This window comes from Somniosus microcephalus, chromosome 29 (assembly GCF_052327205.1).
Source record: "Somniosus microcephalus isolate GS21.2 chromosome 29, FLI_Smic_1.0, whole genome shotgun sequence".
In the NCBI taxonomy this organism is placed as follows: domain Eukaryota; kingdom Metazoa; phylum Chordata; class Chondrichthyes; order Squaliformes; family Somniosidae; genus Somniosus; species Somniosus microcephalus.
Window position 1 is genome coordinate 4567961 of NC_141015.1, and position 13452 is coordinate 4581412.

General features: G+C 44.1%; 1 protein-coding gene and 2 pseudogenes across 1 annotated transcript; all 3 read right to left on the reverse strand.

Moving 5' to 3' along the window:
• On the reverse strand, positions 1–1114 carry LOC147098334 (histone H2A type 2-A). The gene has a single exon (XM_085970001.1). The coding sequence runs from the start codon at positions 871–873 to the stop codon at positions 493–495; it is 381 nt and encodes a 126-aa protein (XP_085826127.1). The 5' UTR covers positions 874–1114; the 3' UTR covers positions 1–492.
• Positions 1115–1725: 611 nt separating this feature from the next.
• LOC147098335 (histone H2B pseudogene) lies at positions 1726–2262 on the reverse strand (annotated as a pseudogene).
• Positions 2263–11805: 9543 nt separating this feature from the next.
• On the reverse strand, positions 11806–12488 carry LOC147098336 (histone H2B pseudogene; annotated as a pseudogene).
• Between the last annotated feature and the right edge of the window lie 964 nt (positions 12489–13452).

The following is a 13452-nucleotide window of genomic DNA, read 5'->3' on the forward strand; positions in this document are numbered from 1 at the left end:
TCTTATATTCTTATAGCGGTCAGTCTCTGGTATGTGAGCGTTGCTTTTTTCTTCAGTTTCTGATTTGGGTTTTATTACACACCCTGACAGCATCTGGGATCTAAGTGTGTGTTTCACTCTATATCTGTCAGTTTCTGGCATGTGAATGTGGGAATTACTCTGTACCTGTCAGTTTCTGGCATTGAATCTAGGAATTACTCTGTACCTGTCAGTTTCTGGCACGTTATTTCGGCTTTATTCTGTACTTGTCAGTTTCTGGTATGTCATTGTGATTTTATGCTGTACTTGCCGGTTTCTGATATGTAAGTGATATGCATTGAATCGCTCATCTGAATATTCGGTAACAGAAAACCCGCTGTAGTGTTTGTGGATTTACAATTCTACATGTCCTGTTTATAACCGAGAATGGCTGAACAGTAAACAACCCTTTCACAGATAAAGTGGGTGGCTCTGAAAAGAGCCTTTGGGTTATTAGAATGAATCTTGTCCGCTTTACTTGCTTTTGGAGCTGGTTTTCTTGGGCAGCAGCACCGCCTGGATATTAGGCAGCACCCCGCCCTGAGCGATGGTCACCTTTCCCAGCAGCTTGTTGAGCTCCTCGTCGTTGCGGATGGCCAGCTGCAGGTGTCTGGGGATGATGCGGCTCTTCTTGTTGTCGCGGGCCGCGTTGCCGGCCAGCTCCAGGATTTCAGCGGTCAGGTACTCGAGCACAGCAGCCATGTAGACCGGGGCTCCGGCACCCACACGCTGAGCGTAGTTGCCCTTTCGAAGGAGCCTGTGAACCCGGCCCACAGGGAACTGCAGTCCGGCCCGGGATGAGCGAGACTTGGCCTTGGCCCGAGCTTTACCGCCGGTTTTTCCTCTTCCAGACATTTCCACAATTCACTGGTTCAGCGAAAGAATGAAAGTCTCCTCCCACATCTGCCATTCTTATACATTCTGGAGGAATGCAGACAGCCTTCTTGTGATTGGTCTCTCTGTGGTGAATTTCATTGGTATTTTCCGGTGACCAATCACAGTCTGCATTTCCCGCCAATGAAAAGAGGGGGAAAATAACTACTCAACGATTTTTTAAATTCGAAAAGCCCGCCAATATTTTCCTAAACGAGCGAATTAAATTAATAAATCACCATAAGCCAAAGATTTGCACAATTTTATAAAATTCATTTGATCTTATTTCATCTGCAAATTCTAGGCTGTTACAATCAGGATTAGTTTCGGGTTCAATATTGAGTTTACACGGCCCGGTGTAAATTCCCAACGGGACACATTCCAGCTCAATCTGTGTAAAAGTGAGGATTCAGATTATCGATCGATCCTTTGCACAGGCGCTGCTGCGGGAGTGAAACCAGAAATGGGATTCCTGCTGTGAGAAGAGAAGAGGGACAAAGTGTTCAAACTGCCCCGTTCTAATCTCTAACAACTCCCATTCTGGGTTGTTACAATGCAGCAAATCTCCGGTTGATAAACGGATGGACTTCCAACTTGCTTTAGAAAAATGCAAAGGTCTTGACAGAGAACGAGGTGACTGAAATCGGAATCTCATACCTAAAACAAGCTTTTAATTAGTCGGCTGGCGCTGCAAATAAACGGCTCTGAGAGCAAAGGCAAAGTGCAACCAAGGACCGTGTTTGTGTTTTAGTGGGCGGGAAATACAACATCGACGCTAAGGGCGATCCGGTCAATGAAACTGCTTATCTGAGAATTAAAAACTACATCAACAGCTGGAACTTCAAACGTTCTTTAACACACTTGTTAAAATAATTACAGTAAACTGAATCTATAAGGCGATGCGTTGTGTAGCTCTTGCAGAGAGATTGTGGGTGGCTCTTAAAAGAGCCGTTGTGTTTGGACTTTGTTCTTTCAGGACAGCGTGGAGTTTTACTTGGAGCTGGTATATTTGGTCACCGCCTTTGTCCCTTCCGACACGGCGTGCTTGGCCAGCTCCCCAGGCAGCAGCAGGCGCACAGCGGTCTGGATCTCCCGGGAGCTGATGGTGTGCCGCTTGTTGTAATGGGCCAGGCGGGAAGCCTCACCAGCGATGCGCTCGAAAATATCGTTCACAAACGAGTTCATGATGCTCATGGCCTTGGAGGAGATGCCGGTGTCGGGGTGAACCTGCTTCATCACTTTGTAGATGTAGATGGAGTAACTCTCCTTCCTCGACTTTCTGCGCTTCTTGCCGCCCTTCGCTGCCGGTTTAGTGACGGTTTTCTTGGCGCCCTTCTTAGCAGCTTTTTTCTTTTCATCCACCATTCTCAAACTCGATTTCAGAAACAAAGTGACGCAAACCCACTCCGCGCTCGGAATATATAGGCAGCCTCACAGTCCTATGCTAATGAGGGATGGGTGAAGGCAATGATTGTGATTGGCTGGTTAGGAATGATGTCAATCTCCATTCTTCTGCATATCTCTGATTGGCTTCTTTATGTATCCAATCAGATTGAGTGTTTGCCACCAGCACGCCCCCTGCAGTCAGAAAGGTCATTCCAAGTGCGTGTGTGACATCTGCCCATTCACAATTTCCCAGACCATTTTCGAGGGCCGCAAACACTCCGTCCGGACGGGACAGACATTTAGATAGACTTCCTCCAATTTGTGCACTATATTCACGCATTGCGGTGTGGTCTCCGCCACTTTAGTTCTGCATCTGCCAATCTCTAATACTGTGTGTGTGGGGATAGTTCTATATCACTCAGTCTCTGCCGTCCTTGCGGGCTCCATGCGTACCAGGCAGCTGAGTGTCCTTTGCTGATTGGTGCGCTCGGCTCGTTAAGAAAAAAGCATTTCACTGACTGGATTTCACTTGTTGTATTTGGTTATGTGACAAATAAAATTGAAATAGAATTGATTTATGTAAGTGTAGGAATCATTCTCAATCTCAGTCTCTATTACGGTATGTGGGTGTGGAATCCTTTAGTTTCCTGTCCGTCACTTTTTTTTTATTCGTTCATGGGATGTGGGCATCACTGGCAAGGCCAGCATTTATTGCCCATCCCTAATTGCCCTTTGAGAAGTTTTTGGTGAGACAGGTTCTTGAACCGCTGCAGTCCGTGTGATGAAGTTACTCCCACAGTGCTGTTAGGGAGGGAGTTCCATGATTTTGAACCAGTGACGATGAAGGAGCGGCGATAGAATAGACAGTGCTTGATGGCTGGCATGGACACGATGGGCCAAAGGGCCTCTTTCTGTGCTGTATAACTCTATGACTATGACTAAGTATCAGGGTGGGATTTTATCCTGTACCGTGTGTCAGTGTTGGTATTGATTCTGAATCTGTCATTTTCTGGTAGAGTGCGAGCCTGAGATTCATTCTACATCTGCCTATCACTAGGACGGCATGCAAGTCTGAGATTCATTCTACATCTGTCCATCACTGGTACTCATTGTGAGTGTGGGAGTCGTTCTGTATCTGTCAGTCTCTGGTACTGTGTGTGAGTGTGGGAGTCATTCTGTATCTGTCAGTCTCTGGTACTGATTGTGAGTGTGGGACTCATTCTGTATCTGTCAGTCTCTGGTACTGATTGTGAGTGTGTGAGTCATTCTGTATCTGTCAGTCTCTGGTACTGATTGTGATTGTGGGACTCATTCTGGATCTGTCAGTCTCTGGTACTGTATGTTAGTGTCCAATTAGTTCTGAATCAGTCTGTCTCTTGTACTGTCTTTCAGCGAAGAATTCTGCATGAATCTGCTACTCACTCGGATTATGAACGTGGGAATTGTACTGCATCTATCAGTCTCTGCTTCTTGATGTTAGTTTGAGTTTCATTCCATTTCTGCTAGTACCTGTGAGTGTGGGACGAAATCTACATGTAAATCAATTGTACTGCATCTAATTGTGGCCTTATTTCTGTGCCTGCCAGGCCCTCTGATGCACTGTTTGTATGTGAGTGCTAGGGTATTATATATCTGTCAATCTCTGGTACTGTATGTGAGAGTGAGATTCATTTTGCACCAATCAGCCTTTAATGTGGGGTTCACTTTGTCTCTATCATTTGCTGGTACTGTGTACGAGTGTGTATTAATTCTGGTTCTGTCACCGTCTGATAATCTGTGTCAGTGTGAGATTCATTCTCTTTCTCTGCCAATCTGTGATACAGCATGTGAGTTTGAGATTTACTCTATATCTGTCAGTTCCTGGTATGGCATGTGAGTTTGGGATTTATTCTGTACAGTATGCGTGATTTAGATTAATTCTGTCTCTGTCATTATCTGGTACTGTATGAGGAGAGATTGGGTCGATTGGACTTATATTCGCTAGAGTTTAGAAGAATGAGAGGGGATCTCATTGTAACTCATAAAATTCTAAAAGGACTAGACAGACTAGATGCAGGAAGGATGTTCCCAATGGCAGGGGAGTTCAGAATCATGGGTCACAGTCTAAGGATAAGAGGTAAGCCATTTAGGACTGAGCTGAGGAGGGATTGAGCTGGTGAACCTGTGGAATTCTCTGCCACACAGGGCAGTTGAGGCCAATTCATTAAATATATTCAAGAAGGAGTTGGATATATTTCTTGAAGCTAAAGGGATCAAGGGATATGGGGAGAAAGCAGAGACAGGGTACTGAATTTGGATGATTAGCCATGATCTCATTAAATGGCGGAGTGGGCTCGAGGGGCCAAATGGCCTATCCTGCTCCAAAATCTAAGTTTCTATGTATGAGAGTGTGAGATTCATGCTGAGTATCTGTCATCTCTGATACTGTATGTGAATGTCAGTTTAATTCTGTCTGTCACTGTCTGGTACTGTATGTAAGTGTGAGATTTATTCTGTGTGTCTGTCTCTGATACAAATGTAAGAAGTCACACAACACCAGGTTATAGTCCAACAGCTTTATTTGAAATCACAAGCTTTCGGAGCGCTGCTCCTTTGTCAGGTGAAGAGGAGAAATGCATATAGACACAGCATATATAGTCAGAGAATACTGCCAGATGATTACAGGTAATCTTTCTAACTGCCCTTTATCACACCTCGGCAGAAAGATAATCACAGCAATCAAAGGTGTGAATAGTGTCTCTGATACAGTACGTGAGTGTGAGATTTATTCTGTGTGTCTGTCTCTGATACAGAATGTGACTGTGAGATTTATCCTGCACCTGTCAGTCTCTGATAATCTGTTTCAGTGCGGATTGATTCTGTATTAATCAGTGTCTGATGCTCTATGTGACAGTGAGGTACATTCTGTGTCTGTCAGTTTCTGGTATTATGTTTGAGAGTGAGATTCATTCTGTATCAGAAGTCTTTAATACTCTGTATCAGATTGGGATTCACTTTGTCTCGATCATTTTCTGCTTCTGTATATGAGTGTGAGATTCATTCTCTCTTTGTCAGTCTATGATTCTGTATGTGAGAGTTAGATTAATTCTGTCTGTCTCTGGTACTGTGTGTGAGAGTGAGATTCATTCCACTTGGACTGAGCCCTCACCCCATGATGCTGAGAATTTGAACCTGAGTCAGCTCGCTAGGAAGGGCAGCTGGGCTCATGGAGTCAAAACGGCACAGAAGGAGGTCATTCAGCCCATCGAGTGCATGCCGGCTATCTCAAGAGCAATCCAGTCAGTCCCATGCCCCCGCTCTATCCCCGTAGCCCTGCAAGTTTATTTCCCTCAAGCGCCTATCCAGTCACCCCTTAAAAACTTTGAGTGCCTCCGCTTTCACTACTTCCGTCGGCAGTGAGTTCCAGGTCCTCACCAATCGCTGCGTAAAAAAGTTTTTGGTCACATCCCCCCCTGCATCTCTTGTCCAAAACCTTAAATCTTAAATCTGTGTCCCCTAGTCCTTGCATCATCAACGAGTGGGAACAGCCTTTCCCCATCTAGCCTGTCATAATTCATCATAATCTTGTACACCTCTATCAAATCACACCACATCCTCCTTTGCTCCAATGAAAACAAATCCAGCTTCTCCAACCATTCCTTGTAGCTAAGATCTGTGATCCCCGGAACCATTCTGGTAAATCTCCTCTGCACCCTTTCAAGGGCCTTCACAATCTTCCTAAAGTGCGGTGACCAGAACTGGATGCAGTCCTCCAGTTGTGGACTAACCAGTGCTTTATAAAGGTTCAGCATAACTTCTCTACTTTTGTACTCAATACCTCTATTTATGAAGCCCTAGATCCCATATGCTTTGCTAACCACTCTCTCCTATGCACATTAACTCCCAGGTCCCTCTGACCCTGCACACACTTTAAAACTGTGTCATTAAGTGTATATTGCCTCTCCCTATTTCTGCTACCAAAATGCATCACCTCAAACTTCTCTGTATTAAATTATTTCAGTTTCTGTTATGTGAGTGTGGATTTTACCCTATACCTGTGAGTTTCTGGTATGTGAGTATGGATTTCACTCTGTACCTGTCAGTCTCTCGTATGTGAGTACGGTTTTCCTCTGTATCGTTCATGCTCTGGGATGTGAGTAGTACAACTTTCACTTCCTCGTATTTGAGGGGGACTTTATACTTTACCTATCAGTTTCTGGTGTGTTAGCCTTGGCTTTGCACTGCATCGGTCAATTTATGTTCTGTGAGTGTGGGTTTTAATCAGTACCTCTCAGTTTCTGGTATGTGTGTTTGTTTGACACTGTATCTGTCAGTGTCTTTTATGTGAGAATTGATTTTACTCTACAGTTGCCACTCTCTGGGATGGGAGTGCGGGTTTGACTCTGTATCTGTCAGTTTCTGATTTGTGAGTTTGGTATATTTTTCTGTACCTGTCAGTTTCAAGTACGTGAATGTGGGCTTAATTCTGTATCTATCAGTTTCTCCTATGGAAGAGCATGTAAACGTTTACACCTGCCTGTCTTTGTGACAAGTGTCTGCTGCTACAGGAACTCCAGCTCCGTGTTGATGAGCTGGAGTCTGAGCTTCAGACACTGCGACACATCAGGGAGGGGGAGAAGTACCTGGACTCTGTGTTTCAGGAGGTGGTCACACCTATGAAGTTAATTAATTCGGATGTAGCCCATGATCAGGGACAGAACGGTGTGACTAGGAGTGAGGCAGGTATGGGGATCCAGGAGGTAGAGCTGGAGGAGCCGCAGCCCTTGCTCTTGTCCAACAGGTTCGAGGTTCTTACTCCCTGTGGGGACAGGAGCAGGGACTGCAGGGAGGATGAGCAACCTGGCCAAAGCACCGTGGAACAGGGGGCCATTCAAGAAGGGGGAGTAAATAGAAATGTTGTAGTGGTAGGGGATAGTATTATTAGGGGGATAGATAGAGTTCTCTGCAGCCGAGAGCGAGAGTCCCGAAGGCTGTGTTGCCTACCCGGTGCCAAGGTTAAGGACATCTCCTCTGGGCTGGAAAGAAACTTGCAGTGGGAGGGGGTGGATCCAATTGTCGTGGTCCATGTTGGTACAAACGATGTAGATAGGACTAGGAAGCCAGTTCTGTTAAAGGAGTATGAGCAGCTAGGGGTCAAATTAAAAAACAGAACCTCAAGGGTAATAATCTCTGGATTATTACCTGAGCCACGAGCGAATTTGGCTAGGACAAATAAAATTAGAGAGTTAAATGCGTGGCTCAAAGACTGGTGTGGGAGAAATGGGTTTTGCTCCCTGGGACACTGGCACCAGTACTGGGGCAGGAGGGAGCTGTTCCATTGGGATGGGCTTCACTTGGCCAGTGCTGGGACTAGAGTCCTGTCGGATCATATAACTAGGGCTGTAGAGAGGGCTTTAAACTAACTAGTGGGGGGGAGGTTCCTCGAGAGCAAATAATAAAAGTGACAACAGAGAAGGTCATAGACTTAGGTAGCAGTGGGGAAATTAAAAACCAGAGCGTGTCAAGAAGGGGCAGAAGGTATGGAGTAAAAGGTAAAATAATAAAAAGGGCAAAAGCAGGAACTAAGTGTCACAAAACATATTTGAAAGTTCTCTATCTGAATGCACGTAGCATTCGTAACAAAATAGATGAGTTAATGGCACAAATAACTACATATGGGTATGATCTTGTGGCCATTATAGAAACATGGCTGCAGGGTGACAATGCCTGGGAATTAAAGTTATCCACTTTGGGGGTAAAAACAGGAGGGTAGATTATTATCTAAATGGCAATAGATTGGGAGATGGGGAAGTGCAGAGGGACCTGGGTGTTCTTGTGCACCAGTCACTGAAGGAGAGCATGCAGGTGCAACAGGCGATTAAGAAGGCAAATGGTATGTTGGCCTTCATATCAAGGGGGTTCGAGTATAGGAATAGGGATACCTTACTACAGCTGTACAAGGTGCTGGTGAGACCGCATCTGGAGTATTGTGTACAGTTTTGGTCGCCCCATCTGCGGAAGGATGTTCTTGCCATGGAAAGAGTGCAACGGCGATTCACCAGGCTGATACCTGGAATGGCGGGAATGACCTACGAAGAGAGATTAAATAGTTTGGGCTTGTACTCACTGGAGCTTAGAAGATTGAGAGGGGATCTCATCGAAACATATAAAATTATGGCAGGCCTGGACAGGCTGAATTCAGAGAGAATGTTTCCAATGGCCGGGGAGCACAGAACCAGGGGCCACAGTCTAAAAATAGCGGGCAAATCATTTAAAACAGAGATGAGGAAGAATTTCTTCACTCAAAGAGTGGTGAGCCTGTGGAATTCCCTGCCACAGAGGGCTGTGAAGGCTAATTCAATAAATATTTTCAAGAGAGAATTGGATATATTTCTGAAGGCTAAGGGGATTAAGGGTTACGGAGAAAAGGCGGGGACGGGGTACTGAACTGGTAAGATCAGCCATGATCTCATTGAATGGCGGAGCAGGCTCGAAGGGCCGAATGGCCTACTCCTGTTCCTATCTCTATGTTTCTATGTTTAAACATACCAGGTTATTTAACGATCAGGAAGGACAGGCAGGAAGGAAGGGGAGTTGGGGTGGCTATGTTAATAAAGGAAGGAATCACTGTAATACAGAGAAAAGATATTGGGTCAAAAGATCAGGATAATGAAACAATTTGGGTGGATGTAAGGAATAATAAGGGGAAAAAAGCACTAGTGGGTGTAGTCTATAGGCCTCCGAACAGTTGCAACTCTGTTGGATGGAGTATCAATCAGGAAATAGTTGAGGCTTGTAATAAGGGAACATCTATAATTATGGGGGATTTTAACTATCATATTAATTGGACAAATCAAATGGGGCAGGGCTGCCTTGAGGATGAGTTCATTGAGTGTATTAGGGATGGGTTTCATGAGCAGTATGTAACTGAACCGACCAGGGGGCAAGCAACCTTAGATCTGGCCCAGTGTAACGAGACAGGATTAATTAAAATTGTCCTAGTAAAGGATCCCCTTGGAATGAGTGACCATAACATGGTTGAATTACATATTCAATTAGAGGGTGAGAAGGTTGGATCTCAAACAAGTGTGCTAAGCTTGAATAAAGGAGACTATGAAGGTATGAGAGCGGAATTGAGTAGAGTGGATTGGGAAAATAGATTAAAGGGTAAGACGATACATGATCAGTGGTGTACATTTAAGGAGTTATTTTACAACTTCCAAAAAATATATATTCCACTGAGAAGAAAAGGGTGTAAAAGAAAAGACAGCCATCCATGGCTAAGTAAAGAAATTAAGGATAGTATTCGACTAAAAACAAGGGCATATAAGGTAGCCAAATCTAGTGGGAGGATAGAGGATTGGGAAAACTTTAAAAGACAGCAAAAAATAACAAAAAGATTGATTAAGAAAGGGAAGATAGATTATGTAAGTAAATTAGCAAAAAATATAAAAACAGATAGTAAGAGTTTTTATAGTTATATAAAAAGAAAAAGGGTGGCTGAAGTAAATGTTGGTCCCTTAGAGGATGAGACCGGGAAATTAATGGTGGGAAATATGGAGAGGGCAAAAACACTGAATGAATATTTTGTATCAGTCTTTACAGTAGAGGACAATATGAATATCCCAACACTGGACAAACAGGGGGGGAGGAGCTAAACATGATCAAAATCACTAAGGAAGTGGTACTCGGTAAAATAATGGGACTCAAGGCGAATAAATCACCTGGACCTGATGGCTTACATCCTAGGGTCTTGAGGGAAGTGGCGGTAGGGATTGTGGATGCATTGGTAATAATTTTTCAAAACTCCCTGAACTCAGCAAAGGTCCCGGCAGATTGGAAAACTGCTAATGTAACACCCTTATTTAAAAAGGGCAGTAGACGGAAGGCTGGAAACTATAGACCGGTTAGCCTAACATCTGTGGTAGGTAAAATTTTGGAGTCCATTATTAAGGAGACAGTAACAGGGCATTTGGATAATCATAATTTAATAGGACAAAGTCAGCATGGTTTTATGAAGGGGAAGTCATGTTTGACAAATTTGCTGGAGTTCTTTGAGGAAGTAACATATAGGGTGGATAAAGGGGAACCAGTGGACGTAGTGTATTTAGACTTCCAAAAGGCATTTGGCAAGGTGCCACACAAAAGATTATTGCTTAAGTTAAAAAATCACGGGATTGGGGGTAATATTCTGGCATGGATAAAGGATTGGCTATCTAACAGAAGTCAGAGAGTTGGGATAAATGGTTCATTCTCAGATTGGCAATCAGTAACTAGTGGTGTTCCGCAGGGGTCAGTGCTGGGTCCCCAACTCTTTACAATCTATATTAACGATTTGGAGGAGGGGACCAAGTGTAACATATCAAAGTTTGCAGATGATACTAAGATGGGAGGGAAAGTAGTGAGTGAGGAGAACATAAAAAACCTGCAAGGGGACATAGACAGGCTAAGTAAGTGGGCAGAGATTTGGCAGATGGAATACAATACTGGAAAGTGTGAGGTTATGCACTTTGGCAGGAAAAATCGTAGAGCAAGTTATTATCTTAATGGCAAGAAACTGGAAAGTACTGAAGTACAAAGGGATCTGGGGGTCCTGGTGCACGAAACTCCAAAGGTTAGTATGCAGGTGCAGCAAGTGATTAAGGAGGCCAATGGAATGTTGGCTTTCATTGCTAGGGGGATAGAATATTAAATAGGGAGGTATTGCTTCAGTTGTACAAGGTGAGACCGCACCTGGAATACAGTTTTGGTGTCCATACATAAGAAAAGACATACTTGCTCTCGAGTCAGTACAAAGAAGGTTCACTCGGTTAATCCCGGGGATGAGGGGATGGACATATGAGGAGAGGTTGAGTAGATTGGGACTCTGCTCATTGGAGTTCAGAAGAATGAGAGGGAACACTGGCTTTGATGTGAGCCAGGACCAGTCTCTCGAAACACTTCATTATGATGGGTGTGAGTGTGACAGTTCGATAGTCGTTCAGACACGTCACAGCCATTTGCTTTGGCACAGGAATAATGGTAGTGGTCTTGAAGCATGTAGGAACTACTGCCTGGGCCAATGACAGATTGAAGATGGCGGTGAAGACATCAGCCAGCTGATCAGCACATTCCTTGAGTACCCGTCCAGGGATGCTATCAGGTCCTGCAGCAAACCTCCGGTGAATAAACAGATTGACTCCCAACTGGCTTTTAAAAAAAAGAAAAGGTCTTGACAGGGAACGAGGTGACTGAAATCCGAGTCTCATCCCCAAAACAAATAAACTGGTCTGAGAGCAAAGTGCTACCAAGGACCCTGTTTGTAGTTTACTGGGCGGGAAATACAACAGCGACGCTAAGGTCGTTCCGGTCAATGAAACTGCTTATCTGAAAATTCAAAACTAAATCTACAGCTGGAACTTTAAACGTTCTCAAACACACTTGTTATGAAAATAATTACAGTAAATTGAATCTACAAGGCGATGCGTTGTGTAGCTCTTTCAGAGAGATAGTGGGTGGCTCTTAAAAGAGCCGTGTTTGGAGTTTGTTCTTTCAGGACAGCGTGGAGTTTTACTTGAAGCTGGTGTATTTGGTCACTGCCTTTGTCCCTTCTGACACGGCGTGCTTGGCCAGCTCCGGGCAGCAGCAGGCGCACGGCGGTCTGGATCTCCTGGGAGCTGATGGTGTGCCACTTGTTGTAATGGGCCAGGCGGGAAGCCTCACCCGCGATGCGCTCGAAAATATCGTTCACAAACGAGTTCATGATGCTCATGGCCTTGGAGGAGATGCCGGTGTCGGGGTGAACCTGCTTCATCACTTTGTAGATGTAGATGGAGTAACTCTCCTTCCTCGACCTTCTGCGCTTCTTGCCGCCCTTTGCTGCTGGTTTAGTGACGGTTTTCTTGCCGCCCTTCTTGGCAGCTGATTTCTTCTCATCAGCCATTGTCTCCTTCAGGGAGCAATAGATTTAAGGAAACGTTGTTCCGAGCTCGTATTATATAGGCAGCCCCACAGTCCGTCCCACAGAGCTATGCTAATGAGCGATTGGCGAAAGCAATGCTTGTGATTGGTTTATTGGAAGCGTTGTCAATATCCTTTGTTGTCTAACTCTCTGATTGGTATATTTACACATCCAATCAGATATAGCGCTCACCATCTCAGGTTCTTGATTGCTGTCATGAATTACAACCCCCTCCTTATTTATACTCATTTCTTTATGTGTTTCTCTTCTTCTCTCAGTCAAAAATGGTCACTGACAGTCTATCCTACGAGGCAGGTTCTTTAAATTATTTCCTAAACATATATATATATAGATATGTTTAGGAAATAATTTACATAACTCTCTTATCATATTACTTCCTATATATATATATATATATATAGATAGATATATATTCAATAATCTGAATAGCAAACTCGCTGCTGTGTTTCTTGATCTAGATTTCTACATGTTTAACAGACCGGTTTAAGACCGAGATTGTCTGAGGGTTAATTCTGATCTGGAAAGTGCCAGTTTAACAACTGTAGGGATTTAGTATTAAATCACAGCTGGAATAATTATGGTCAACAGGTCAGTTTCTTCAGACTGTAAGCAGCCCTTTCACAGATACAGTGGGTGGCTCTGAAATGAGCCTTTGGATTATTGGATTAAATCTTATCCCCTTTACTGGCTCTTGCTGGGCCCAGCGCTGGATTTCTTCGGCACAAGCAACGCCTCAAAATTGGGCAGTTCAGCCATGATCTTATTGAATGTGCAGCATGCTCAAGTGGCCTGATGTCCTGCTACTAGTCCTTATTTTCTTATAGCTGTCAGTATCAGGTATGTGAGTGTTGTTTCACTCTGTGTCTGACTGTCTCTTGGATGTGTTTGTGGGTCTTACTCTGCACCTGTCAGTTTCTGGAATGTGGAAATTGCTCTATACCTGTCAGTTTATGGAATGTTATTGGGCTTTTAATCTGTACTTGCCAGTTTCTGGCATGTGATTGGGCTTTTGTTCCATACCTGTCAGTTTCTGAAATGTAAGTGTGTGTTTTCCTCTGTTTCTGTCATTTTCTGTCTGATAATGTGGGTTTTACTCAGTACCTGCCAGTTTCTGGGATGCGAGTGAGTGTTTTCAGTTGCATCTGACAGTCGCTGGCATGTGAGTGTGTGTTTTACTCTGTATCTGACAGTCTCTGTTATGTGAGTGTGTGTTTAACTCTGTATCTGATAGTCTC